This window comes from Furipterus horrens, unplaced genomic scaffold (genome assembly GCF_987537825.1).
Source record: "Furipterus horrens unplaced genomic scaffold, mFurHor1.1.pri manual_scaffold_11, whole genome shotgun sequence".
Taxonomy (NCBI): domain Eukaryota; kingdom Metazoa; phylum Chordata; class Mammalia; order Chiroptera; family Furipteridae; genus Furipterus; species Furipterus horrens.
This window is the reverse complement of record NW_028327181.1, coordinates 302,667-328,101: the sequence shown is the minus strand read 5'-3', so window position 1 is coordinate 328,101 and position 25,435 is coordinate 302,667. Positions and strand designations below refer to the sequence as shown.

General features: G+C 59.3%; 2 protein-coding genes across 6 annotated transcripts in view; one reads left to right on the top strand and one right to left on the bottom strand.

Moving 5' to 3' along the window:
* Positions 1-398: 398 nt before the first annotated feature.
* P2RX2 (purinergic receptor P2X 2) lies at positions 399-3,480 on the top strand. Of its 4 annotated transcripts, XM_090290716.1 has the most exons (12): positions 399-614; positions 798-933; positions 1,034-1,105; positions 1,199-1,274; positions 1,358-1,454; positions 1,586-1,666; positions 1,755-1,893; positions 2,178-2,308; positions 2,506-2,596; positions 2,680-2,745; positions 2,836-2,913; positions 3,228-3,480. In XM_090290716.1, exons 1-12 carry the CDS (start codon positions 439-441, stop codon positions 3,264-3,266), a joined length of 1,182 nt encoding a protein of 393 aa, XP_090146842.1. In that variant the 5' UTR covers positions 399-438; the 3' UTR covers positions 3,267-3,480. The 4 variants fall into 4 exon arrangements, with proteins under 4 accessions (XP_090146842.1, XP_090146841.1, XP_090146840.1 ...); XM_090290715.1 differs by having other exon boundaries at positions 2,836-3,480; XM_090290714.1 differs by having other exon boundaries at positions 2,680-3,480.
* A 1,734-nt stretch (positions 3,481-5,214) lies between these two features.
* Positions 5,215-25,435, bottom strand: part of POLE (DNA polymerase epsilon, catalytic subunit) — a 37,285-nt gene continuing 17,064 nt past the window's right edge. The window contains exons 25-49 of one of the 2 annotated variants that reach the window (XM_090292772.1): positions 25,168-25,363; positions 24,110-24,324; positions 21,877-21,979; positions 21,436-21,516; positions 21,200-21,322; positions 20,371-20,583; positions 19,964-20,170; positions 19,588-19,731; positions 18,177-18,317; positions 17,830-17,983; positions 17,651-17,757; positions 17,291-17,467; positions 16,988-17,211; positions 16,638-16,858; positions 16,184-16,388; positions 14,982-15,155; positions 14,222-14,347; positions 12,726-12,858; positions 11,203-11,395; positions 10,255-10,386; positions 9,915-10,108; positions 6,734-6,934; positions 6,304-6,429; positions 5,671-5,760; positions 5,215-5,548 (exon numbers count right to left, since the gene is read on the bottom strand). In XM_090292772.1, the coding sequence (XP_090148898.1) occupies positions 5,420-5,548; positions 5,671-5,760; positions 6,304-6,429; positions 6,734-6,934; positions 9,915-10,108; positions 10,255-10,386; positions 11,203-11,395; positions 12,726-12,858; positions 14,222-14,347; positions 14,982-15,155; positions 16,184-16,388; positions 16,638-16,858; positions 16,988-17,211; positions 17,291-17,467; positions 17,651-17,757; positions 17,830-17,983; positions 18,177-18,317; positions 19,588-19,731; positions 19,964-20,170; positions 20,371-20,583; positions 21,200-21,322; positions 21,436-21,516; positions 21,877-21,979; positions 24,110-24,324; positions 25,168-25,363 (4,009 nt within the window). In that variant the 3' untranslated portion in view covers positions 5,215-5,419. The remainder of the gene's footprint in view (positions 5,549-5,670; positions 5,761-6,303; positions 6,430-6,733; positions 6,935-9,914; positions 10,109-10,254; positions 10,387-11,202; positions 11,396-12,725; positions 12,859-14,221; positions 14,348-14,981; positions 15,156-16,183; positions 16,389-16,637; positions 16,859-16,987; positions 17,212-17,290; positions 17,468-17,650; positions 17,758-17,829; positions 17,984-18,176; positions 18,318-19,587; positions 19,732-19,963; positions 20,171-20,370; positions 20,584-21,199; positions 21,323-21,435; positions 21,517-21,876; positions 21,980-24,109; positions 24,325-25,167; positions 25,364-25,435) is intronic. The other variant, XM_090292773.1, reaches the window with a different exon arrangement.

The following is a 25,435-nucleotide window of genomic DNA, read 5'->3' as shown; positions in this document are numbered from 1 at the left end:
CAGCTTCATTGGGGTACAATCACGTAGAACATTTTGCATTTTTAAAAATTTGGGTTCAGTGCGCGCTGTGCAGCAGACGTCGGTGGAGACCTAGAGGAGGCGGGGCGCTTTGCCACATCTTGCGCCCATCCTGAGAAAGTGCCCCCCCCCCCGACGCCCAGTGTCTTCCCCCGAGGACACCTTCCCACGATCCCCGCTACACCCGCTCCGGGAATTCTCGCTCCAGGCCCCAGCTGGTGCCAACTGTCAGGTGCGCTGGGTGAACGTGCCAGGCTACTGCAGTCCGCCGTGGACCCCGACCTGGGGCGGGGCAGATGAGGCCACGCCCCCGGAGGCGGACCCCGCCCCGCCCCGCCCCGCCCCACCCCAGGGTGCGCGCAGAGTCCCACCCTCCCGACTGTCGGAGCTCCGGGCCGCGGCTTCCCGGGCGGCTTGGCCATGGCGGCCGCAGAGCCCAAGCCCCCGGCGGGTGTGGCCGCGGCCCGGCGCCTGGCCCGGGGCTGCTGGTCCGCGTTCTGGGACTACGAGACCCCCAAGGTGATTGTGGTGAAGAACCGGCGCCTCGGCGTCGTGTACCGCCTGGTGCAGCTGCTCATCCTGCTCTACTTCGTCTGGTGGGTGCGCGCGGGGGCTGCGGGCCCCTCGGGGCGAAGGGCGGAGAGGATGTGGGGTCCCCGGGGCGGGGGGTGGGGGCGAGGAGGACGCAGCCCAGAGCGGTGGACACGGGGCACCTGGGTCGAGATGGAGTGAGGACACGGTGTCCCCGGTCGCCTCCAGAGCTGGCCCTGTCCCCACAGGTACGTGTTCATCGTGCAGAAGAGTTACCAGGACCGGGAGACGGGCCCCGAGAGCTCCGTCATCACCAAGGTCAAGGGCATCACCGCGTCGGACCACAAAGTGTGGGACGTGGAGGAGTACGTGAAGCCCCCAGAGGTGAGCTCTGCCCCCAGCGCCCCCAAATGTGAGGACCGATGATGGTGGCCAAGCTGTGAGCTGCCTGCGCCTGCCAACCATCCCCTCTTTCTGAGCCCAGGGAGGCAGCGTGTTCAGCATCATCACCAGGATCGAGGTCACCCCCTCCCAGACTCTGGGAACCTGCCCTGAGGTGAGGAGGGGTCGAGGGCAGAGCTGGTGAGGGATCGAGCTGTGTCTGGGGACAGAGGGTGTGTGGCCCCTGACCTACCCGTCTTCTCCCTAGAGTGTGAGGGTCCCCAACGCCACCTGTGTCTCCGACGAGGACTGCGTGGCCGGACAGCTGGATATGCTGGGACACGGTCAGCGTGCGCCCGCTGGGGGCAGTGGGGTGGGGGGCTGGGGATAGGGCACCCTTTCTCTACGTGAGCACGTGTGCCCGCAGGTGTGCGGACTGGGCGCTGTGTACCCTATTACCACGGGGCCTCCAAGACCTGCGAGGTGTCTGGCTGGTGCCCCGTGGAAGATGGCTCCTCTGTCAGGTACGCCCCCAACCACCTGGGTCCCAAGTCCACCCCAGCGACTCTGCTCCTTCCTCCTCAGTGGGGGTGGGGGGCAGTGGGTGGGGAGGCTTGGGGGAAGGATGAATCACACCCAGTCTCTGCCTCCTCAGCCAATTTCTTGGTAAGATGGCTCCAAATTTCACCATCCTCATCAAGAACAGCATCCACTACCCCAAATTTCAGTTCTCCAAGTAAGAGCCTTAGGGTGGGTGTGAGGACCGGCTCAGGTGGGAGCTGCTTCCTGGGAATGCCCCCCACCTGTGTGCTGGGCATCCTCAGGGGCAACATCGAGATCCGGCAGGACAACTACCTGAAGCGTTGCATGTTCGACGAAGTGTCCCACCTGTACTGCCCCATCTTCAGGCTGGGCTTCATCGTGGAGCGGGCAGGGGAGAACTTCACGGAGCTGGCGCACACGGTGAGGGATCCCGCCTGCCACGTCCCTTTGCCGCAGTGGCCAGCCTGGCCCTACTCACAGAGATTGGGTGTCCCACCTGGTTGCGCCCGTCTCCTGATAAATCACTAACCCATGGTCACAGAGATGGCCTCCACTGCCTCCTCACGCCTCAGATGTGGGGTGTCACCAAGCTCCACGGCTCTTGGCCCCGAGCTGCCCACAATGTTCACCCCACGCACAGCCCCAGGGCTCTTGAGTCCAGTGTGCTCGCCCTGACCCCCACCTCTGTGCCCACTTCCGGGCAGGGTGGTGTCATTGGGGTCATTATCAACTGGGACTGTGACCTGGACCTGTCAGCATCAAAGTGCAACCCCAAGTACTCCTTCCGGAGACTCGACCCCAAGCACACCCCGGCCTCCTCTGGCTACAACTTCAGGTACTGTGGCTTGGATGCCTGGCTCCGCCTCCACCCTGGCGGGGCAGGGGCTCAAGGGCAGGGGCTCCAGCGGCTGGCAGACTTGGAGCCACCCCTCTGATGACAGGCAGGTGCCCACTGCCTGTTGCTCAGGGTCAGGCAGCCAGCCGGTCATTCAGACCCAGGCTCTGACACGCTTCCGGGTCATTTCCCCCCAGGTTTGCCAAGTATTACAAGATAAACGGCAGCACCACCCGCACGCTCATCAAGGCCTACGGGATCCGCATTGATGTCATTGTGCACGGACAGGTGAGCTGCTGCCCCGAGCTGAGCTGGTCCGGCTCTTGTCCCCCGCCCCGCCCCGATGGTCTAAGGCGGCCTCTTGTCCCCAGGCAGGCAAGTTCAGCCTGATTCCCACCATCATTAACGTGGCCACAGCGCTGACCTCCATCGGGGTGGTAAGGAACACACACTGGGGTCTGGACACATGTGGTGGGGTGGGGGCGGGGTCCCGCCAGGCCCTCACAAGCCTGTCCTGCTGTCCCCAGGGCTCCTTCCTGTGTGACTGGATCTTGCTAACGTTCATGAACAAAAACAAAGTCTACAGCCATAAGAAATTCGACAAGGTGTGTACGCCAAAGCAGTCCCCAGGTAGCTGGCCTGTGACCCTGGCCCTTGTTTTGGGCCAGGCCCCTCCGCCCCACTGTCCCTGCTCCGCAGACCCAAGCGGACCACAGGAAGAGGGGCGGCACCAGGCTCAGGCCACCCTGCCCCCACGGCCTTGCCCCGCCTCAGCCCTGTCTGAGCAGATGGTGGACAGTCCCGGTCAGGGTGCAGGACCCGGGCCTCGGGCCTCGGAGCCTTCCCAGCAGGACTGCACGCTCACAGACTCCCGAGGGTTAGCTCAGCTCTGAGCGCACCTCCGCCTCTCCCCACAAAGGCTGGGTCTGGCCCTGAAGCATGGCTGGGACCCTCGTGAAGAACCCAGGCCCTGCCCCAACATGCCTCCTCACCGCTGGGAACCAAAGGACCCCTCTGCAATGGGGCAGTGGGCTGACAGGGGGCAGCACCCAGGTCCTAGCTGGCTCCCACCTCCCGACCTCCACACAGCTTGGGACCACCTGCCCAGATCCCTTGCTCGACTCCTAGACAAGAAATCACGTGTCCAGAATCCAATAAACCTGTGACCAGAACCATCTGGCCTCGTGTTTTGGGGAAAACATCCTGAGGCCCTGAAGACAAATGCACTGGGGGTCCCTGTTGGGGGGCTCTCACCAGCCTGGTAGAGTGCAGGCGCGCTGCCGCCCTCCCTGTCCGGCCAGGTTCCCGTCATGTCTGACCAGGGGACCCGTGGGGGTGGGACACAGGCCGAGTGCGTGACCCCCAGACTCCTCAGCACCACCGTGAGCACATTCACTAGCTTCCTACAGATCACTCCAGGTCCCAAACCTTAAAATAAGGGAAGAGGATGGCAAAGGACAGAAGCCACGAGGGAGGTGACGAGCTGTACCCGGGGAAACGAAAGCTTAGGTTCCGGGTTCCGAGGGGCACTGCTGGGCAGGACTTGGGTTGGACAGGGCAGGGGTCCCAGTGCAGGGGGCCGACACCAGCCTGCTCAGGCCTGTGGGTCACCTGGTTACCGCATCCGAGGATGCCACCGGCCTTGCCTGGCAGAGGCTTCTCTAGCAACAGTGACACTTGAGTGTGCAGGTGAGGCGGCATGAGCCAAGCGCTTGGCCCAGGTCTCGCCTGTGACCCCATCACGCCCAAGCTCAAGGGGGAGGGGTTCAGACCATACCAGCTTGGGGTCCCCAAGCCTAAATGTGCCCCTCACCTGCCCCACTTGCTGCAGCCAGCAAACACCCCTGAAGCCCCCACCCTGCCACCTCCACAGGTCACCCGAATGCCTGAAGCATCCCCAGTGTCTGGCTCACAGATGTCCAGTTCTAGTTTCGGAGAAACAGGCTTTTCCAGTTGGGGCTGGGCTGCAAGCTCAGGAGCTATGGCCAGGGGCTCAGGTTTCCCACAAATGACCAGGCCCTTGCACCCCAAATGCCCCCACCCAAGCTGGCCTCTGGGGAACTGCTGGGAGCTGCAGAATCCAGGGTGCCCAGGGCCCCAACTTGCTGCAGGGACAGAGTGCAGCGTCCAGGGTGAGGCTGCAGGCTGCCCCCACCTCTGCCCCCCGCAGGTCTCCAGCATCATTACCAGGAAGCCTAGTTAGCTCCCCCACCCCCGGCCCTAATTTGATCTGATCTCCATCTGGGGCTGACTTGGGCTCCGTCCACCTTCCAGCCAGCATCAGGTTTCTCTTGGCCACTGGGCCTGGCCAGCCCTGCGGGCAGCACCCAGGGGCCAACACAGTCACTCAGGCAGCTGCTAGCTGTTCAGTCTCCCTTCCAGAGACTGAGGGGCTGTGCAAACACATAGCTCGCATGTTAAGAAATGTAAAATTCAGATGAAAATTCAAGATGGAACTTAATTACACTCACAGAAATCAGTCAGCAAGGACGACCTTAAACCAGAGGCTCCATGAGGCCAGGCCCCCCACGGACCACTTGGGCTTCCCACGCACGAGCCCACCATGTGAGGTTTGAGTTTTGCTGCCTCACCAGCTCTTTTCCTGTTTCCAGTGTGTTTTGTTTAGAATGAGGTGCACAGGGCTTATGTTCTGGGGCTGAAGACAGAACGGAGGGAGAAGCTGGTGCTCAGCAGAGGACCCCGGTGCTCCCCAAACTCCCCTCCCCTCAGCTCTGCAGGACGGGGCTCTGAAGAAGCTGGTGTCCCCTTGGGTGGGAAACCCTGAGCTGGGTCCTCTGCGGGGCATCCTGGGGTGACCTCTGAGCTGAAGCAGGAACAGGGCCTGCCTCCACCCGACAAAACTGCTGTTTCCTTCCCCGCCCTCCTCGTAAGGAAAGAACCTAAAATCTTGTGGGTGAGAAATTATTTTTCTAAAATCCAGGAGTTAACGGATGCTCAAAACCCATGATCAGTGGAGCAGCTCACCCTCTCCTGGGCCCTGCTCTGGGCCCCGGCAGTCTCTGAGAGGAGGTGGCTGTGGCCGAGCCACACGTGAGGAGCCCAGGCCCAGACGAGGGGACAGCGAGGGGGGAAGCTGGGGCGGAGAGAGGGTCAGCACCCCGCTTGCTGATGGTTCAGCTGGGGGCTCTTCTGCAGCAGCCACTCCAGGCTCTCCGTGAGGTACGTCATGCCATAGTGCTGGGCAATGTTCCGGAAGATTCCAACCTGTTCCATGAAGGCCTGCGGAAGGATCAGTCGCTGTGAGACCCAGCCCCAGAGGAAGCGCAGAGATGGAGGCCGAGGCCCGGGAGCGTAGGGAGGGAGTGGGTGTGGGCGAGGGCCAGAGAGGGCAGCAGCCCGACCTTGGTGTGGATGGTGAGGGCGAAGTCGCCGGCGCAGCTGCAGTACACGGCCATGTTGGTCTCCTTCACACCCCGGCACTTCAGGCAGATCTGAAACGAGGAAAAGCCTCGGTCAGGAGCCCCCCACCCCCCACGGCCTGCACTTCAACTGTGGGTCCAGTCAAGACTGCCCAGCAGGCTGCATCAGCACCCCTGCTGCCGGTACCCACCCCCTCCGTCTCCCCAGGTGCACCGCTCCCTGCCCAGACCCCGCGCCTCCCTCGGGTCTTGGCTGAGAGGTGCTCTGCATCCAACGCCGACACCCCGTCTCTCACACACACACCCCATCGGTTCTCGACCCCCATCCCGCTCACACACTTGACCTCTTCACTGTCTGTCTCCCTTCGCTGCAGCGAAAGGCCCATGAAGCCAGCACCTGGCCACCTGGGTGCCCAAGAGATGCTATGAGACAGAATCACGGGCTGTGAATGAGGCCTGACTCTAGAGGTGGTCACATTGGGGGACCATGTTATGACCCGAGACCCCACCTGCCAACAGCCCCAGATTTTCCCACGAGTACAAACTGCTCATCGAGAAGCCCCCATGGGGGTGGGTGGGTGGAGCGAAGCGCCCATGCCAGGCCCCGCTGCTCACCAGGTCCTGCAGGGTGGAGGCCATCAGCTTCTTCTGCAGGGCCTCCACCAAGGCCATCTCAATCACCGATGAGTCGTAGGCGACCTGACAGTTGGAGCAGAGCCACTGGGGCAGCACGGCCCCATCCTGCGCAGAGAAGAGGCAAGAAACAGGTTACCCTCTGCCCAGAGTCCCCACCCTGGGCTAAGGAGACCAGCGCTCAGGGGAGACTCGAGAGAGGGGCTCTCGCGAGGGTGCATCAGCACGCACGGCGGCTCCCTCAGCTCCAGGCCGCGCTCGCTCCCTGTGCACCGGGACCCGGTTCCAGCGTGTGGTGGCCGAGCGCCTTAAGGAAGGTGCCCGGTCTAATTCCCGTCAAAGCTAGTAGGGGCCCAGCAGATGTAACCCGAAAAAGGCGGAGCCGGGTCCCTCGTGCGTGGGCGCTGCCCACCTGAGAGAAGGCGGGGTCCTTGCACAGGTCCAGGTCCCGGCAGAAGTTACAGCTGGGGCAGATGACCTCCGGGAGCACGTAGGAGCAGCAGGGGTCCCGGAACTGGGCCTCCTCGGAAAACTCGCCGACGTCCACCAGGCGCAGGAGGTCCCGGTTCAGCTTGTTCACCTGGTTGGTGATGTTTGTGTCCAGAGACAGAACCTGCAGAGAGCAGAGCGCGGGTGAGGGGCAGCTCCCGGGCCTCCTGCTGCTGTCTGGCCCGGACACCCTGCGGCCCACTGAGAGCGCGGCAGCCTCAGCAGCATCTCCTGCCTGCCTGTCCGTCAGAGCGCCAGAGGGCGGGGCTGCCTCCTCTACCTCAGGGTTCCCCAATGAGGCCCCGCCCCGCCCCAGGTCTCCCGGCTGCCTCAGCCGTGGGACGCTGGCACACAGCAAGGTTTGCTTCGCCCGTTGTCACCGGGTTCCTTCCCTGAGTGACAGGCAGCCCGGACTCCCCTGGAGCTTTACAATCTCAGGTGCGGAGTGGCTGATGTCCGCCTTCCACGGAGAAGGAGTTCCCAGGCCGGCCCAGGGGCCTGTGGAGCTGAGGGGCTGTCACAGAGCCCCCCTCAACCCCAACAGCCGCCTGTCCCAACACGATGCAAAGGCAGGGAGGGTGCGTTGGGAGCGTGGGTATGGTCCAGTCTGAAGCCCACGCAGCCGGTGAGACAGGCGGGTTTCAGCAAGCGAGCAGGTTTGCAAACATGACACGCGATGAGCGTCAACGGCCTGCAGATTCCCAAAGAATCTGCAAACAGGCCACCAGAGCCGAGGTGCAGCAAGGCTGCGAGCACAAGATCAATGCACAAAACTCCACGTACTTCTGTGTTAACAGCGAACAACTGGAAACTGAAGTTTAAAAAAGCCAGTGCCATGACAATAGTATGGAAAACGTGAAAACACTGCAAATACATGCACTGTTCATATGCGGAAAACCCCACACAGATGAAGGAACTCCAAGTCCTAAAGAAACGGACTGAGAGCCTCGGCAGCCAGTGTCAGCTCCCCGTGAACTAACCTACAGATTCAGAACAACTGCCACCAACATTCCAGAAGGACTCTTTTTTTTTTGTAGAAACTGATATACTGATTTGAAAATTTATATGGGAAAGCAAAGGCACCAGAATAGCCAAAGCTATTTTGAAAAAGAAGAAGGCAGCTAGAGCAGTCACACTACCTGGCTTCAGGACTTGTGGATCAGGTTACATAAATCAAGACGGACAGATGTCCAGATGGACGGAGACCCAGAAACAGAGCCACAGCGATGTTCTGAAGAAAAGGCATAAGAGGGTCCTATGGGGAAGGATGAGCTTGGCGGCAGAGCTGGAACACTGGGTGGACTGGTGCAGAAATACAGACCTCAATCAACTCCAAATGGGTCGCAGACTAAATATAAAACCTGAAACTATAAAACTCGTAGAAGAAAGCAAGAGAAAATCTCTGTGACTTTGGTTAAAGCAAAGACTTCTCAGATGACACCAAAAACTCAACACGTAAAGAAAGATGATAAATGAGATCAAAGTTAAGATCTTCTGCTCACTGGAAAATACTGTTAAAACCATTTTGAAAAGGCGAGCCAAAGTTTGGGAGGAAATACGTGGGAATGAAGATCTGATAAAGGACTTGCATCTAGAATATATGAAGAGCTCTCAGAACTCAACAGGGAGAAAAATGATCTAATTTTTCATAATGGGCAAAAGAGTAGCAATTTCATCAAAGACGTATGAACAGCAAATAAGCACATGAAAAAAAGCATCACTAGTGTTAGGAAACTGCACCACACAGCTGTGTGAACTGTTACAACCGTGAAAACGAACAAGCCGCAGTCCAGGGGGTGGCGGAGGCAGCCGGACCTGTGCCCCCAGAAACGAGAACGCACGCGGAGCCGCCACCTCGGAACACGCGGACGACACAGCCCAGACCCCGCCTAGGTTTTTACCGAGAGAAATGAACCTCATGTCCACACACAACCCTGTATGAGAATGTTTACAGCAGCTTTGTTAACAATCACCAAAAAGCGACACCAACCAGAATGTCCCCTTCAGGGAGTGAAGAAGACACTGGTCCTCCCAAGGGGAGCACCGCCCGGCCAGGAAGGCAGGCGCCGGCATGCACACGTGGAGAGCCGCGGTGGGCTTTGCTAAGTGACAGAAACCAGGCCCACAGTTGCCCTTGTGACATGTCCGTGTAGGGACAGAGGTGAGGGGGGCAGTGAGCCCCGCAGAGCAGCACGGGGACTCCTTGGGGGGGACAGCTCAGTACCCTGCTGTTGGTGGCACAACCCTGTCCCTCTGAGAACCCGCAACTGTGCTCCAGGACGCGACTCTCACTACGCAAACATTTTAAAAAATTAAACACGGACAAGAGCTGCGGGGGTGATTGTGTGCCTGGGCCAAACCTCACGGCAAACTTCACTGTATGTGAATTATACCTTAATAAAAACACTTAAAAATGCTCAGGTCCACTGAGGAACTGAAATGGTCCACCAACCACTTCTCCGCCAGCACCAGAAGTCGCTCACCCTGGAGCATCCGCCACCGTAAAGCGCGTGTGCCAGGAGGTGACTTAGTGGGCACGGAGGGCTCTGTAGGCGAGGCCGCTGGCCTGTCCTCGTCTGGTAACATTACCCCATGTTCGAGTCAGTCTCCCTTCCCAGAAAGGCATCTAGCATCCCAGCAGGCTCTCCTCTGAGGTTCCACAGGAGCCCGGACGTTCCGGGAGCTCTGTGTGGTCCCTGGTCTGCCCGGTCCCCAACCCTACATGACCTCGAGCTCCTGCCGGTTCACCAGCACCCCCAGATCACCGTACCCCAGGGCCTTTGCACCCCCTTCGCCCAAACACCGTTCTTCCCTGGGATCTGTGCACAGCCAGACCCCCCGGTCACTGTGGGCTCAGCCCCAGGCCCCCCCACGCAGCCCAGCGCCTGCCTTGCCCTCTCCGCCCGGCTCACAGCACCTGTGCTCCCCGAGCTGACCTGCCCCTCACTCGTCTGTTGTCCCTTTCCCTGCGGTGCAGTCTCCACGGGCCCCAGAGAGCTCACACAGCGACTGCACAGACAGGCACGCAGCGAGTGTTTGTGGAACAAAGAGTGGCTCAGTCCCAGCCCCTCGCCTTGCACCCAGGGTAGAGCGCGCGTCCTTACCTTGCACACGTATTTGATGAACTCCAGAGCAGGGTTATTGAGCAGCAAGTGAGAACCAGGAAGGACAGGAAACATTTCTGAGAGCTCAGATGAGTTCCGAGAGCCTGTCACTTTCTTCTGAATCTTCTGGGTGATGGTGAAGAAGTTCTGAGTGAGTTCATTTGCCACATAATCTTGAGAGAAGGTGATCATTCCTGGGAAGAGCAGAGACTCTCAACTCGCACAGTGACAAGGATGTGAGCAAAGGACTCGGGGACCCTGTCCTGGAGGTGAGGACCCTGAGGAGCACGGGGGATCAGGTCACAGGTGCAGCGGTGGCCTTGTGCAAGGGCGCACTTACCGGGAAGGGCTCCGGCCGCCCCCTGCACTTCCTGCGACTGCTGGCTGGCCGCTCGCCTCCGCACGGGGGTGCTGCCCGGGGCGCTGCGCCTCAGCTCCTCCTTCATGCTGTGGTACACGGCCACGATGTACGCTGTGGGGCGGAGGCACAGACCTTGAGAGCTGGCGACACCCATAACACCCCGAGTCCAGGGACACCCTCTGGCCGGTTAGACCGCTAGCCAGCCTGGGCTGAAACTTTTTTACTGGCGATGACTCTATTTACTGCATTTAGATGAGCCAGAGTCCATTCCAGAAATGGGAATAAGCTGGGCACGGTGATGCCCAAGTTCATCCTTAGAGAGCGCCATCTAAATAAGGCAACTCCCATCAACCTCTGCTGCAGAGAGACACAGACAGGGACTTGACCCTGGGGTTGGCACACCGGACCCACCATGCCTATGTTTCAAAAACACCTGAGAAAGTGAGACATGGGACAAGTAGACAAAAATACAAATAATCCCAAACAAAACGCCCTCTGCACTCCCGTGAGTGTGTGTGCTGAGCCCCACAGAGCTCACCATTAGCTGCTCCAGCCTATGACTGGCTCTGGGTTGCGAGGGGCACTTCCATTTATATGCTTCATTTGCACCTGGTTGTAAACCCTGACCCTTTAGACCCAAATTAATGACAGTTACCAGCAGCAGCAGTTCAGCCTCAAGGCCCAGTTTGGGGGCAGTTGGTTCAGGAGGCGTCCCACCTTTCCTGTTAGGGCTTTCTCTTTAGGTACCACATGAGTGCACGGAGACTGCAAGGCAGAACTGTGAGCCCCTGGGCCCTCGAGGGCGAGGGTCTCCTCGCAGGAACGCTGACACCGGGAGTGCGCCCAACTGTTCACCTTCACCTGAGGCACAGACCAGGGCCGCCCTGCTGCACGGAGGGCGTGGACAGGAGCTGCGGGGCGGCTCACCTGACACGATCATGAGGAAGTAGCTCTGGCAGGAGGCCGCCTGAGGCAGGAACTGCACGATGTTCCAGTTGTTTTCCAGCAAGTCCTCCACGTCTGGCTCCAGCACACCTTCGTCATCCTCACCCTCGCCCTCAGGCTCCTCCTCCTCCTCCTCCTCCTCCTCCTCGGCTCTGCCCTCTCTCTGGGCGTCCTGCTGTAACACAGTCCCAGCCATGGGAAGCACACCTGAGTGGCATCATGCTGAACCTGGTCTACCTGGTTCTCTAGCCACGGGCCCGTCAGACCCTGTGGACGCTCTAACAGCACGTGTGGGTTGATCTGTCTGGTGCTCAGCAGCACCTCCACACACCAGTTATCCTCACTCCACCCTTCAAGAGGAGTCACTCCACAACCGCGCCCTCCCAGGGCCCAGGAAGGGAAGAAACAGTGGTGCCCCAGGTGACCAGTCCCTGGTCTGAGTTCCAGATCTCCCGGGACGGCACTTTCCCTTTCAACACATGAACTCTGACGTCCGCCATCCCCAGAACAGCAACCACCATGGCCTTCCTGTGACCTGTCCACACCGCCTGCACCTCCTACCCTCCTGTCCAGGTCTCCACGGACTTCTCGCCCAGCAAGCACCCACAGGCAGCCCTCTTCTGCCAGCTCTTAGCAGCATGGCTCCCCAACCAGGGCAGGCTCAGTCCTCACAGCCTACACCCCAAGTGATCGCAGCAGCCCCAGCTGCTGTGCTCGTGAATGACCCCCACGTGCCCATGCCCAGCTCCTCCCCTGACACCCCTGCCGCCACTGGACCAGTGCCTCCACTTTGCACATGTTGAGCAAACGTCAGGAGTGGGAAAATGCCACTCGTTCCAACAGAGAGTGGCTCCCCTCAGCCTCCACTCAGTCTTGTCCTGTCCATCCCGTCACAGATACCCAGGTTCACACGCCCAGCACAGCCCACACACAGCCCATGCCCCGTGTGACCCCACATCCAACCCAAGGCTTGTCCCTTCCGCCAGCACCCCTGCATCTTCCTTCCTTTCCCCGCCCCTCAGATGACATTAACTGGGCTCCTACACTCTTGTCCACATGGGGCCGAAGTCAAGGCCCGACACCCCCTGGCTCAGACTCGACTGTCCCCAACAGCCACGCCTTTGTCACAGCCTCAGGCGCATGTGCTCCCTCGGCCAGCCCTTGGCCATGCCTGTGACCACTGCCCCTTTCTTGGCCTGCGACTCCCGGCTGTCTCACACCAGTCACTGAGCCTTGCTCCCTTTAAGCTCCACTTCCCCGTCACCTCCTTGGAGGCTTCTGGTTCCTCTTCGTCTCCGTCAGCCGCTGCCCCCGGCCCTGCTGACTCTGATCCCACACCCACCTGTCTGTTTGCTTGCAATCTCTCCCTCAGACACACGGCAGCAGGGACCCACGTTTGCTGCTGCACGACCCAGACCCGGCACCCAGCACATGACCACAATGTGTGCCGAACAGATAGATGCAGTCCCCAAAGTCACTGCAGTCTCCATGACTGGCCACCTCACCTGTCCACAATGAATTCGGGACGGGACGTTCCCCTTGATGCCACCATAGTTGGAGGGATCCATCCAGAGGAGAAACTCCCAGCATCGAGAGAAAGAAAGCGTCAAGGAGTGGAAGATCTCTTTGGAATGAATGCTAAAAGGAAGCAAAACAGAGACGGCTTGAATGAGATCAACGGTTTCCCCTCTTTTCTCCACTTCCCTTCTTACCCTCACTGATTTAAAACACCCAAACATCCTACGGAAAGTAACAAACAGCAGGAAGGTAGCTTCTGCCCTGGGCAGGGACAACAGGTGTTGGGGAGGGCAGCAGGGAAGCGGAGCCCTCTGAGGCCGGTCCTGTCTCTCCCCAGAGCCTGACCCCACATGCCTGCTCCCGCCTGCAGCTCATGGGCTCCGGGCTGTGCTCGTGGCAGTCTTGTCTGACGGGTGGGAAAGTGAGCTCTGGACCAAACACTGCTCTGGCCTTGCCTACAAATCTCAAAAATGCCCAAAAGGATCAAACCATTTCCAAGTAGCAGAACATAAAGCCCCAGGGTAGCTGCGGGAACGCCACAGCATCCACCATGCGAGGCAAGACCCGCAGCGCCTGGGTCCGGCTGAACAGCAGCCCTTTGCAGAGAAGCAGAGAAGCACAGCCCAGAATAAGGAGACAAACCTACCAACTGCAACAAATCAGAGCCGACACCAAGGTGGGACTGAGCCGAAGGGGACACGAAAGCACTTATTATAGCTATATCTGCGTGCTCAAAAAGCTAACGGGGCCCTGGCGGGTGGGGCTCAGTGCACTGAGCTCCGGCCTGGGAACCAAGATGTCGTCAGTTCAATTCCCAGTCAGGGCACGTGCCTGAGGTGCGGGCGGGGCCCCTGGTGAGAGGGAACCGGTCAATGTATCTCTCAGGAATCAGTGTTTCTCTCCCTCCCTTCCCCTCTCTCTAAAAGTAAATAAGTAAATAAAGTCTTTAAAAAAAGAATATGAAGTATAACAGTAAATAATATTTTTTAACAAAAGCTAAAGGAAAGACTGAACATGTGAGGTAGACGGTAGAAATAGAGAAGACCCAAACCAAGCTTCGGGAGAAGACAGAACCACATCTGAAACAAACACATGGGATGGGACCCATGGTGGGTTAACCACTGCCGAGGTGGTGAATTTAAGGACACAACAGAAATCACCCAGAAAGAAGCAGAGAAGAAAAAAGGACTCAAAAAAAGATCCATCTATAATTCTATACCCAGTGAAAATATCTTCCAGAAGAAAGGTGAGCAGGGAGGTGGGAAGGGCAATGGGGGAAAAATGGGACACTGTAAGAGAACAACAAGAAAAGAAAAGAAAAGAAAAGAAAAGTAAAGAAATGAAGGTGAAATCAAGGCAGGAAGAGGTCGGCACCTCCACAGATGCAGCTGCGAACGGCACACGGAACGCGCTGCAGGAGGTCCGAGCCCACAGCCCAGGACGTGGGGGCGGGGGCGCGGGGGGCAGGGGGCGGGGCTGCCACCTGCTGGTGATGTACTGCACGTAGGCCAGGGCGTCCTCAATCCTCCGCTTCTTCGTGCACAGGAGGATGCGGTTGAAGTTGGCGTAGACGACTGACGACCCCAGGCGCTGGAACTCAGCGATGAGCCTGAGGACCAAGTGCAGAATCAACAGTCAAGATGCTGCAGAGAAGCCGGAAGGCAGCGTGAGGAAAAAGCTGACGCTCTCAAGCACAAGGGCCATTCTCAACACACTCAGAACCCGGAAGCAACAGCGTGAAGACTTCTAAATGGAAAACTCACCGTAATTAAGTCCATACAGAATCAAAGGGGAGAAAATATGCAACTCATATAACAGAAAATGGCTATTATATAGAAAGAACTCATAAAAATCAACAAGAAAAAAAACAACAAAACTAGAAAAAAGGGCAAAGGATGTGAAGAGAAAGTCCAACTTCATTCATAACAAGGGTGCAAATTAAAAGCCTCCAAGACAGCTGTTCACCCGCCAGGCCACCACCGGCACCCCCGGAAGCACAAGGCCACTGCTGGGTTATTTGTAACAGCTTAAGTGGCCGCAGCGCGGGTGGCTGGTACATCCCCGCACAGGCCCCCGGGCTCTACCACTGACTATGACAGGAAGCACAGACAGCGCTTGTGCAAAGGCGCAGCGGGAAGACCACGCATCGCAGCCCTTCTCTGGAAGGACGGGCATGAAGCCGCGATGGACCGTCACGGCCCCACAGGTGTGGGGGCTGGGGAAGCAGGGTGGGTGGCACTCACTGCAGGAAGAGCTTCTTCATCATGTTGTGCAGCGTGCGGTGCAGGGCGGGGTCATGGAGCAGCGAGGACGGGGACCGCAGCCAGCGGTAGAAGTGCATCACCTGGTTGTCGGCGTAGATGTTGCGGTACTGTGTGATCTCCCGCACCCAGCCCACCACCATGCTCTTCAGGATCCTGGAAGGGAGAGAGCGTGTCCCCCACGGTCCCTGTCCCTGCCTAACCCCGTCACTCAGCTCTGCTGCTCCCTGCACCCCTCTGCCGAGGCCAGGCCCCACCATCTCCTAACACACTTCTCAACCCTCCCCACCCTCAGCACGGGGCACAGGCCAGAATCCGCGGAGTGCGCTGGGCACCTCACCCTGCTGGGAGAACCACAACAGGCAGCGGACACCGCCAGGGCCTCCTCCCACGAGGCGGCCTCCCCCTCCCCCTCAGCCTCCCCACGAGCGCTCTGCTACCGGCTCAGATGGGTCCGCAGTGCCACGAAGCTGTTCCCTCAGAGGGATGGTTCTGCCACCTGTGGTGCCCCCACCCCCTTCAGGACTGAACCGCCCGCTTCTCTGCGCAGCAGCCCCGGGCCCTGACTGTTCCACGCACACCTGCCCCCCCCAAGTCCTGTCCTCTTGTGGAAAGGCACCAGCACTGACGTGTGCTCTTCAATGCCAAACCTGACGCTCGGCCGCAGTGTGACCACTCTCAGCTTCTGGGCCCCAGCTCCCGCATCTCTGCAGTGGGCGATGGCCACTCCACCACGTGGGACTGTGGGGGCCGTGAAGAGCAAGCGTGCTCCCTGCCACAGCGTCACCCTCTCACAGTAATTCGCCTGACACCAAAGCCTGCAACGTGCACCACCTTCTGCCTGGATGGACCCATGTTCATGTCCTGCTGTGTCCCACAGCAGACACTCAGTAAACACCCGCACCCCGAGGTCACTAGTTTTCTGTGGGCACACCTCTGGCCACAGGAAGGGGCCCAGAACACAGCATGGGGAACCGTCACCTGTCCTCACGGTGGCTTCTGACTTTACAGAAGGAACAGATGGGACCCCGAGTGACACTTTTAGCTCTTTGTTTCCCGAAACAAGGGCAGAGATGAAAAGGATCTCTAACGTTCCTTCTAGACCCCAAACTCAGTAATTCTCTTTGGAGAGCAGGAGGCATGAGCACACAGGCCAGGTGTCCCGGGGCTGCCGCTGCGGGCACCTGAAGGCGCTGGAGCAGAGGGCTGTCTCGTCGTAGCTGGCGGGTGTGCTGGCGGCCTGGTTGCCAGTGATCATGTCTTCCAGGGAGGCCTGCGGGACCACGTCGAAGCTGACGCCCATGCTGGCAGCGCCCTCCATGTCGTTGACGTGGTGGGACTGCAGGATGGTATTGACGGCCAGGTTCTGGATGTCCAGCTCCACGCACACTGCAGAGACACACCAGTGCACTGGCCGCCCCGGGTCAGGGCCCAGCCCCAGCAAGCATGACCCCAGAAACGTGACTGTGGCCTGGGGCTGCCCAGGCGACAGAGGAGCACCCGGCTTGGGCTGCCCAGAGCCCCCCTTGCACTCGGCTGAGCTCTGAGAGTCGGCACGGGGCAGTCTCGCCACCACAGGACGGCAACAGACGGCAGAAGCCCCAGGAGCCGACGTCCCCGTGGGTCTCGCCCACCTACCTGTGGAGTAACAGCCCGAACTGTTAATCTCCATGGTGGCCTGGTCCTCGAACTCCATCACGAGGCGGTTATCGTCGGCCTCCTTCCCACCCAGGTCAGGGCGGCACGTAGGGGACAGCCAGAGCAGGTGGCTGTGGCGCTGGAGGTGGCGGGCAAAGAAGAGGTCGGAGCCAAAGGTGGAGATGTCCTCGGGCAGGTTTCCGACAGGAATGTGGAAGTACCTGCGTGGGGTCGGCCCCACGGGGTGGAAACCAGAGGAGACCGGCTCGATCTGAGGGACCGACAGGCTGGTGACACCCAGGTGGGCAGAGCCGCAGAAACGCCAAGACACAGCCGCGCGTGCTGCTCACCTGCTCATCTCAAAGGCCTGCGACAGACAGGTGTCCAGGTTGAGGTAGTGGCGGATCATGCGCCGGGCTCCATGACGCTGCCAGTCCAGGACTCCATAGCTGATCTTGTCAGCCACGTGGACAGGCACCAGCGGGAATTCCTCCAGGACGGGGATCTCGCCGGCCAGCCTCTTCAGCTCCCAGTTGGACTGCACAGCGATGAGGGTGGGCCCACGGCGCTCCTCCTGAGCACAGGGAAGAGAGGGGCTGGGGGCAGCCGGACTCGGGGAGGGGCTCTCACAGCAGCGATCCCTCCCCACTCACCTTGTAGGCCAGCAGGAAGCGCTGGAGAGCTCTGCAGATGGTTTTCAAGTCGGTCTCAGCCCGAACTTCAAACGTGTGTTTGGGGGGAGGGAGAAGCTCGGGGCCCACTTTCTCCAGCAGGAGGCTGTGCTCGGTTGAGTACAGGGCGCTGAGGCTGGGCATCTGGTTGCTTCGCACCTGAAAAGGGCCACGTCAGCCCCCCCCAGAAGGAGGCACAGCTGACAACCCGCCCCCGTGGTTCCATTTCTAATTCAACCATCACAGGCACTCATGGGCAAAGGCTTCCGGAAACAAGGCTGGGGGCTGGGACCTCCCTGCCCACTGGTCTGTCCCTCCCATAGCCCTGGCCCAGGAACTCACAGTATCCAACACAAACACGGACGCCCTGCGCTGCGAGGGCACGAAGATGCCGAAGAGTGCCTTGTGGCCTTGTGTGCGATGGTACAGATAGATGTGGCGGATGCTCCCTACAGAGGGACATGCAGGTCACCCCAGATGTGTGGGAGACGGCCAAGTGGGGCGGCTGGCACACACCATACCTGGTTCCAGGTAGCTGAACTGGGCCAGAGAGCGCATCTCCAGGTGTTCGAGAGAGAAGGTTTCTGCTTCCCAGCCTGACAGGTGCCTCCCCAGCTGTTTACTGACCACACACACACAGCCCAGGTGCACCAGGGCCCGGAACAGTAACGGCACCTGGAGGCGGGGGGTGGAGGGGTGGGGGTGGGCTGACTGCGGGCCGCAGCCGGAGTGCAGCCCTCTGCTCCAGGCGGGGCAGACACACTGCTGCGGTTCTGTCCCTGGGGTGGGCTCCCACAGGGCCGCTGCTAGCCCCCCACGTGCCTGCATCCAGCTGGACCCTTGCTCAGCTCAGCTGGGAAGGCGTTACCTGGGTCTCGTACACGCCCTCGATGTCTGGGGCCGACAGCTCAGTGTGGATCTCGTTGACGTGTTCTTGGTACATGTCCTCCGGCACCGAGTACTCGTAGAGGCTGTAGACCACGCTGGAGCGAGGGAGGACTCGATTCACCTGGGGACAACAAAGTGAGGAACTCGTCACCTGGCCAAGTGGTGATATTTGTTGCACACGCGCCCTGCACAGGCACATACATACATGCCCATGTGTGCATGCACTGAACAGGTCTAGCACTTCTGGTGCCCACAACCGTGTGCACAGCCCATTTCACTCTCCAGCGAGTGGCACTAAAAGCCTGGGGAGTGACTCAGAAGCAACGTGAGGCCTCTGAGAAGCAGACAAGCTCTCAGACTGGGTGGGGAAAGGGTTCCCAGTTTACTTTCCTTTGTTCTTTACAGGGTTTACGAGGGTGCAGGCTGCAAAAAACCAAGAGAAACCGCATTTTTCTGGCAAGAGGATAGGGAGAGGAGCCCCCCGGGGACAGAGTCGGGAAGTCCTGCTGAGGAGGGAGCAAGAGAGGCCCTCGAAGGGTAGAGCTCCTGAAAGGGCATTTCCTTGCGAAGTCCTGCTGTCGCACCCAAGGAAACCACAGGAGTCCCAGGCCACCTGTCCCCGGCTGCACCACGCCTCCCCCGTCTTCGTCTGCGCCCATGCTCTGCTGAAGCTCTGGGTTGGAGTTTCACCTTCTCCAGAAAGCCTCCCCCCTCTCCCTGGCTCCAAGCACAAAGGTCTCATCTCAGCTATATGCTGGGTGCTCAGAAACATCAGGTGGGAGCTGAGGACCCACCAAGGGAGGAGGAGGAGGAGGAGGAGGCAGAGGCCCACCCGCTGTAGGAGTGCACTTATACAGATGTCCACACCAGGCTCATGCAGAGGCAGAACGTGGGCCGGTGGTCACTGTGAGCTGGGGGAGGAAAGCCTGCTAACGGGCCTGGGGTGTCTTCTGGGGATGATGAAAACATTCTAGGATCGACCATGGTGATGGCTGCACGACTCTGAATGTCCCACCAGCAACTGAACTGTGTAGAGGGAACTGCACAGCGTGGGACTCAGAGCCCAGTGAAGGGGTCACGCCAGCAGAGCCCATGGAGACTGAGCCTGCTGCCGGACAGTGTCCACCGTGGATGTCAGACCCCGAGGACAGCGAGCCCAGGACAAGGGCACCAGCGGCTCCTGCCCAAGCGCCTGCTCTGCGCTCAGCCCTTCCCAGACGTGAGCTCAGTGGCGACTGCAGCCCCCGAGCAGGCTCTCAGGAGACGGAGGCCCCAGAACACGTCGCTCAGGGCTGCACGGCCCACCTGTCTCCGCATCTGCAAAGCCCGATTCTCTCCGAGGCCTCCACCGCCGTGGAGACGACCTCGGAGGTGCTGGCTGCCGCCCGTACCTTCCGATAAGCAGGCCCCTCCTCCGCTTTGGGCACCCGCTGGTTCACGTAGAACACGCGGGGGATGTTGAGCCTGATGCAGTGCAAGTCGCTGCCGATGACGGCCCACAGCCTGAACGTGCCGGCCTGGCTGGTCTCGCTGATCTGAAGGGAGACGGAGTGCACCGCAGCGCGCGTCAGTGGCTGCAGAGTGCGCCGCGCCCGTGGACAGGCAGCCTCCCTGCAGGCCTCCAGCACCGGCTTCCCTCAGAGGCCCTTTCTCCTCCACCCTAGACTGCGAATGGTTCCCAGGACCCCGAGCTGGCCAGACATCCCTTCCCACCGGCCATGCTGCTGCCCCGGGGCGTCCTGCATTCCGAGGGATCCCTGTCCACACCTGCACAACCTGCCACGGGAGGTCCAGAATGCTGCGGGCGGTTCTTCGCAGGAAGCCCCCCAGCCCTGTGGCAGGCCTGTCTCGCACGGGCCCAGGCTGCGGTGTACCCCCTGACTCCAGCCGCCGCTTCTTCCTGTGAGCCAGGCGCTGCTGGGCCTGCAGCTGCCACTTCTTTTTGTGGAACCGGAGCCAGACCAGCCACTCTTCCTGGGACGGGTGGCGGGACGGGTCAGGAGGCAGAGACACAGTAAGACGGAACAGCCTCACGGCCACAAAACCAGTTTCCCAGCACCCTGTAGGAACCAGGCACCTCACCAACCTCCTCAGGATCACACCAGAGCATGGCCCTGACTGGCATCTGCTCCCTCCACCCACCAAGTCAGTGTCGATGCCCCGAGGCTTCTTACCTGGGTGGTTCCAAGGGCCGGGGGCTTCCCCAAAACTTCCTGCCAGGGCACGGTCAGCCCCAGGTCCTGCGAATCCACCTGGCTCTCCCAGAGGACCCGCTTTCTCTTCGTAGCAACGGGGACGGGCACGTGGGGCGACTTAGTGAGGCCGAAGTCCTCCATGTCAGGGGAGCCAAGGCTCTGGGTGCTGTCCGGGTCCCGGGCCACGCCTACCTACAGCCACCCAAAGGGGACTTAAAACCTGGGCTCTTGGCAAATTCCGTTTCTAGAAATCCAACTGAATGGAATAAAGTACTGTACACAGTAACTTGCTGCAGACTAAACTATTACTTTTTACTTTTAACAGCAGAGGTCAAACAGAAAGGTCACCGGGGTGCCACCATTCTGTGTTTGTTCCAGAGCTCTCCTCACGAGGAATCTATTGCAAAGAGGACGTAAGTCCTCTTCTTCTTCCCGCCCAGCCGCACACCTTTCATGACATTGTCTTCAGTGTTTTCTGGTGTTTGTAGTAAGTTTTTATTTTGCAATTTAGGAAACGCAGGTCTCAATGTACAGTGACTCACTCCAAGTCACTCGGTCTACAGGCACATCCCACATGTGCAGCAAGACGGTTCTCTGCCCAACCCGAGAGTCAGAGCTTCCTGCCACAGAAGGGCACCACAAGAAGTTCAAGGGCAGAGTCTCAAGGTGCGCATTTTTAGGAAGAAAATTCCAGACGCTTGGATGGAAGCGTCCAACCTCACAGGTGGCGGCATGTGGACTCCAGCACTGTGGGCCCGTGGGCCCAGCCCCACCCCAACCTCCGCTGCCCCAGGCCAGGCCCGATTACCTGTCTCTTGCCCTCAAGCACGAAGAGCTCGCTGATCTTCTTCTGCTTGTAGACGTCATTCTTCTCCAGCAGTTTCCTGTGCAGCCAGTCGGGGTGTTTGACGCGTGGCACTGGGTTCTTCACCTGCGGGAAGGGAAGACTGACCCCTTGTCTGACTGCGAGGTCGGGTCACACCCACGTTCCTGTGGCATTTGAGCCACGGGGGCCCTGCTTCCGTGCGTGACCCTTGACCTCACCTGCTGCAGCGCCGCGGGAATCGTGATGATCTTCTGGATCGCGCCGCCCAGCCGCCCGATGTAGTAGTCCCAGTCCAGGACCTGCACGCAGGGGCAGCGGGCGTGAGGAACCAGCGGCACTGGGCTTCCCTGCATCTCGTGTGCCCCCTGAGGAAGTCTGACAGAGCGCCCGTGCCACAGAGGAGGAACCTGAGCACAGAGCTCCAATGATGCTCCCAGGCAGCCAAGTCGGCACCAGGACCCTGCGCCGGAACCCAGCCGTGGCCTGTTTAAGACCCTGGGAGGGCACCCCGCATCCAGCTTTTCCAGCTTTGCCCTAAAGAGTAACTCTCCTCGCCCATCGCATCTCAGAAAGGAGGTGCCACGGGTGGAAACGAGTCGGGGTGCTGCCGTCTGGGTTTCCTGCTGACCCTCTGAGAGGAGCAGACAATCAGCACTCACCGCCCGAATATCGAAGTCCTGGAGGGAAGAGCTCTTCAGCCATTTCCGGAGGAAGTGCCTCCTCACAGTGGGCTCTGCCTGGAAAATGGCGAGCGGGATGGCCCTGGGCGACAAGAGGCACAGCACTCACAGCCAGAACACCCCACACCCAAAGTCTCACCACTTCACGCTGCTACGCCTAATAGCTACCGTTTACTGTACGCAGTAACTAAGTGATACCTCCTCATATAAAACGCCACGGTGTAACAACCGCCGTCCACTGGGCCATCGGGTCTGCTGTTCGGCCACTGTGAACAGAGCGGTTGGCAACACCCTCACATGAATGACCCACTCCCGTGCGCGCCTGTAGTTCACCATTTCTGAAGCGCTCTTCACTGGCAACGCACAGGAAGAGTGCTCTGCTTTCCTGGAAGGATTAGCCAGTTTGCACGTCACCGGCAAAGCGAGAGGACAGCTGTCAATATCCCTTTTTTCCACTGGAGGAAATAACTGTTACTGTGAAATGTTACTAATATAAAAAAACCAGGAAGACATCAGATACCAGTGCCCCCAGCACCCAGTCCTCAGCTTCAAGCCCTGCCGTTTCACTTCCTGCGTGTGGAAGTAGCGACAAGGTCGGAGCCACCCCAGGAAGCCCTGCTTGCTGTCCTCATGCAGACCAGAGCTCGGTCCTCGCTACCGATGCCGTGCGCGCCTTTACACCACAGGTATTCGTGTGTACCCTCCGACACGTGGAGCATTTCCCTGTTTGCACACTTCATACGGAGGTGTGTGCTTTACACATCACCTTCGGACTTGCTGGTTTTGAACTCCCGGTGTCAGACTGTAGTCGTGAGTCACTCCAGCTCCTATACAGCGCTTCACTGTATAAAACATACATTCACCCATCTTTGGCTTCAAGGACACTAGGTGTTCCCAAACTCTGCTGCTCAGCACGACGGGAACACGGCAGTTGTGCAGGACGTACCCCCGAAGTGCCTGATGGTGCGGTGAGTCAGGGGTCTGTCCCTTCACCATGCGCTGGTTTCTCTCTGAAGTGCCCACCACCCACAGTCCCATGTACATTGTGGATACTGGTCTACATCGTCGCCAACAACTGGAAACAGCTGGCTCTCCGCCTCCAACCAACGGGTGCACTTCCTGACAACCGTGTGTTTGAACGCCTTCCTGTGCGCTGGCCGTCCACGCCGTCATTTGTGACTTGCCATTCCTGTCTGTTTCCCATTTTTTCCTCTGGGTTTTCGTTTTCTTGGTGATATATAGGAATTCTTTATTTTACTCTGTATATAATCTGTTTTGGCCTTATATCAATTCCACTTTTTATGACGAGATTTCTTTTTAAGAAAATAGTTGCTGTGTTTAATTCATTTTTTTCTTTCCTGCAGGTGTTCCTAGAATAGGAAGTTTCCAGTTTTATCAGTTATCTACTGCTGTGTTACAAACCACCCCAAAGCTTGATGGGTTGAACGAACCACTTTTTTGCTTAGGAGTCTGTAATTCAAGGGTCCCTGTCTGGGGTCACTGTGTAGCTGTGGTGCCGCCCTCCACACACGGCGTCTCAGGCCAGGGGTTGGGGCCTCTCTGGCCACACCAGGAACAGGAGGGCAGAGCAGAATGGCAAGGCCTCCTGTGACCAGCGTTCAGGGAAATCGCATGTCACTTCTGCCACATTCCACAGGTCACAGCTAGTCACAGGGACGCTGAGATCCCAGGCAAGGAATGCACTTCGTCTTGGAGGTGGCTGTCCGTGAAACAGCTTTCCTGAGGGTGCCCAGCACTTCTCAGGGCGCCTGCGGTCATGCACGCGCCACCCCCAGGGACAGCGAGTGCTGGGTCCCCTGCCTTCTCCTCTTCAGTCGTGCAGCCTGGCTCAGTCCACGGAGCGCAGGCTGATGAGGGAACTGCCCTGTCGACCCTGTAGTCTCCCGTCAGGACTGATGCTGCTGCAAGATGGGGTCCTCTGCTACTGTCTGACGTGCACCAGCAGCCGGAGGACACCCCTTCTGTCATGAGGGGCAGGGAGATGTAGCAGCGGCAGTGTGCTGGAGCCCCCTGTGAGGCACGCCACTGTCACCTCTCCAGCCAGGGCACACCAGTGTCCCCGAGGGGGTGACAGGACCTTGAGGTGAGGCCCGTGGTAGCTCAGGTTCTCTGGGGCTCCTGGTCGGGCTCACCGTGCTCGCTCTGAGGTCCCGCCGGGGCCCAGTCCCTCTGTCACCCTGGAAGCCCTCACCTCTCTGTGACAGGTGCGCCCTCAGGCTTCCGGGAGATGATGTAGCGGCAGCTCAGCCCTGCGTCCTTCACCATCTGGTCTCCCAGGAACTCGGCCAGGCGCTTGGCTGTGCTGATGGACGTAGATTTCTGCTCCCCATAATCTTCCAGCTTCCGAGACATGGAACGGTTCTCAGAGATCAACTCAAACAGCTCAGAATCAGGCATGTTGGCCGCCTGGAGAGAGAATGGGCAGGACATGTGCAGAGGTAAGGGAGCGCCCCCCGCTCACCGGGACTTTTTCTCGCGGAGCTGCGTTTCCCCAGCAGACGAGCTGACAGGGGAGCCTAAGTCCAAGGGCTGCCTCATACCAGGCACAGCGAGACTTACGCTCCCCACACAGAGCCTCAACGTTTGCTTGTGCTGCTGCGCACACGTGTGCCTGCCCTCAGCAGCCTGTTAGACTTGTCTGGCTCACAAGTACTGCGTGTGCTTCCCTGCTTGGTGCTCACTCTCCCGTGAGTCAACTCTGTGCAGAACAAGGCATGTCAGGAACCAGACGCCCACAAAGCAAAGGGAGTCAGCCAACGTTCCAGAACATTCCAGCACTCCTTTCACCCACGAAGCCTCTTCCTAGCCAACAACGCAGGAGAGGGAAAGGTATGCGTACAAAGACGTTTAGTGCAACATTAGTTGTCACAGTGGAAACCTGAAGCCCACCTGACACCACGCAAACTCGACGAAACACAGACACCACAGAGTGGCCGAGAAACAATGACAAATGCCACCAGGTGCATTAACGACAAACCATTTAAGTTGCAGAAGTCGTGTGTGCATTTCTAGGACTGATAAAGGCTTAAAAATTATCAGAGACGTCGGTACAACACGGGCAGGTTTTCCTTTCAGACCTCTCATCGTGCTACCGGTCTCTTCCGCAGAACCCTGCCACTAAATGCAGACGCGCGGGCGGTTCTGGGAGGCACCGGCCCTGGGATTTCGTCAGCATTCGCCCCAAGCTCATCTGTCCCCAGGTCCCTTTGCCTGCTGGACCTCAGAGCCAGGCGGGGAGGGCAAGCTCACCTTGCTGTACAGCACGTCCAGCCAGTAGTCAGCCACCTTGGCGACAGAGCTGTACACCTCCTCCAGGGTGCTGCCCCTGAGGAAGGCCTCGAACACGGACGACTGGAAGATCTTGATGAGTTGCAGCTCCCCGCGCCGCTTCACCTCGAAGCCCTTGAGCTCTGCCAGGGAGCCGTCCTCGTTGAACACGGCGTACCTAGAAGCACGGCAAGTGCAGCCATGGCCAAGCCTGCGGCGCTGGCTGTGCCTCGCTGCCATGTGGGCCCTC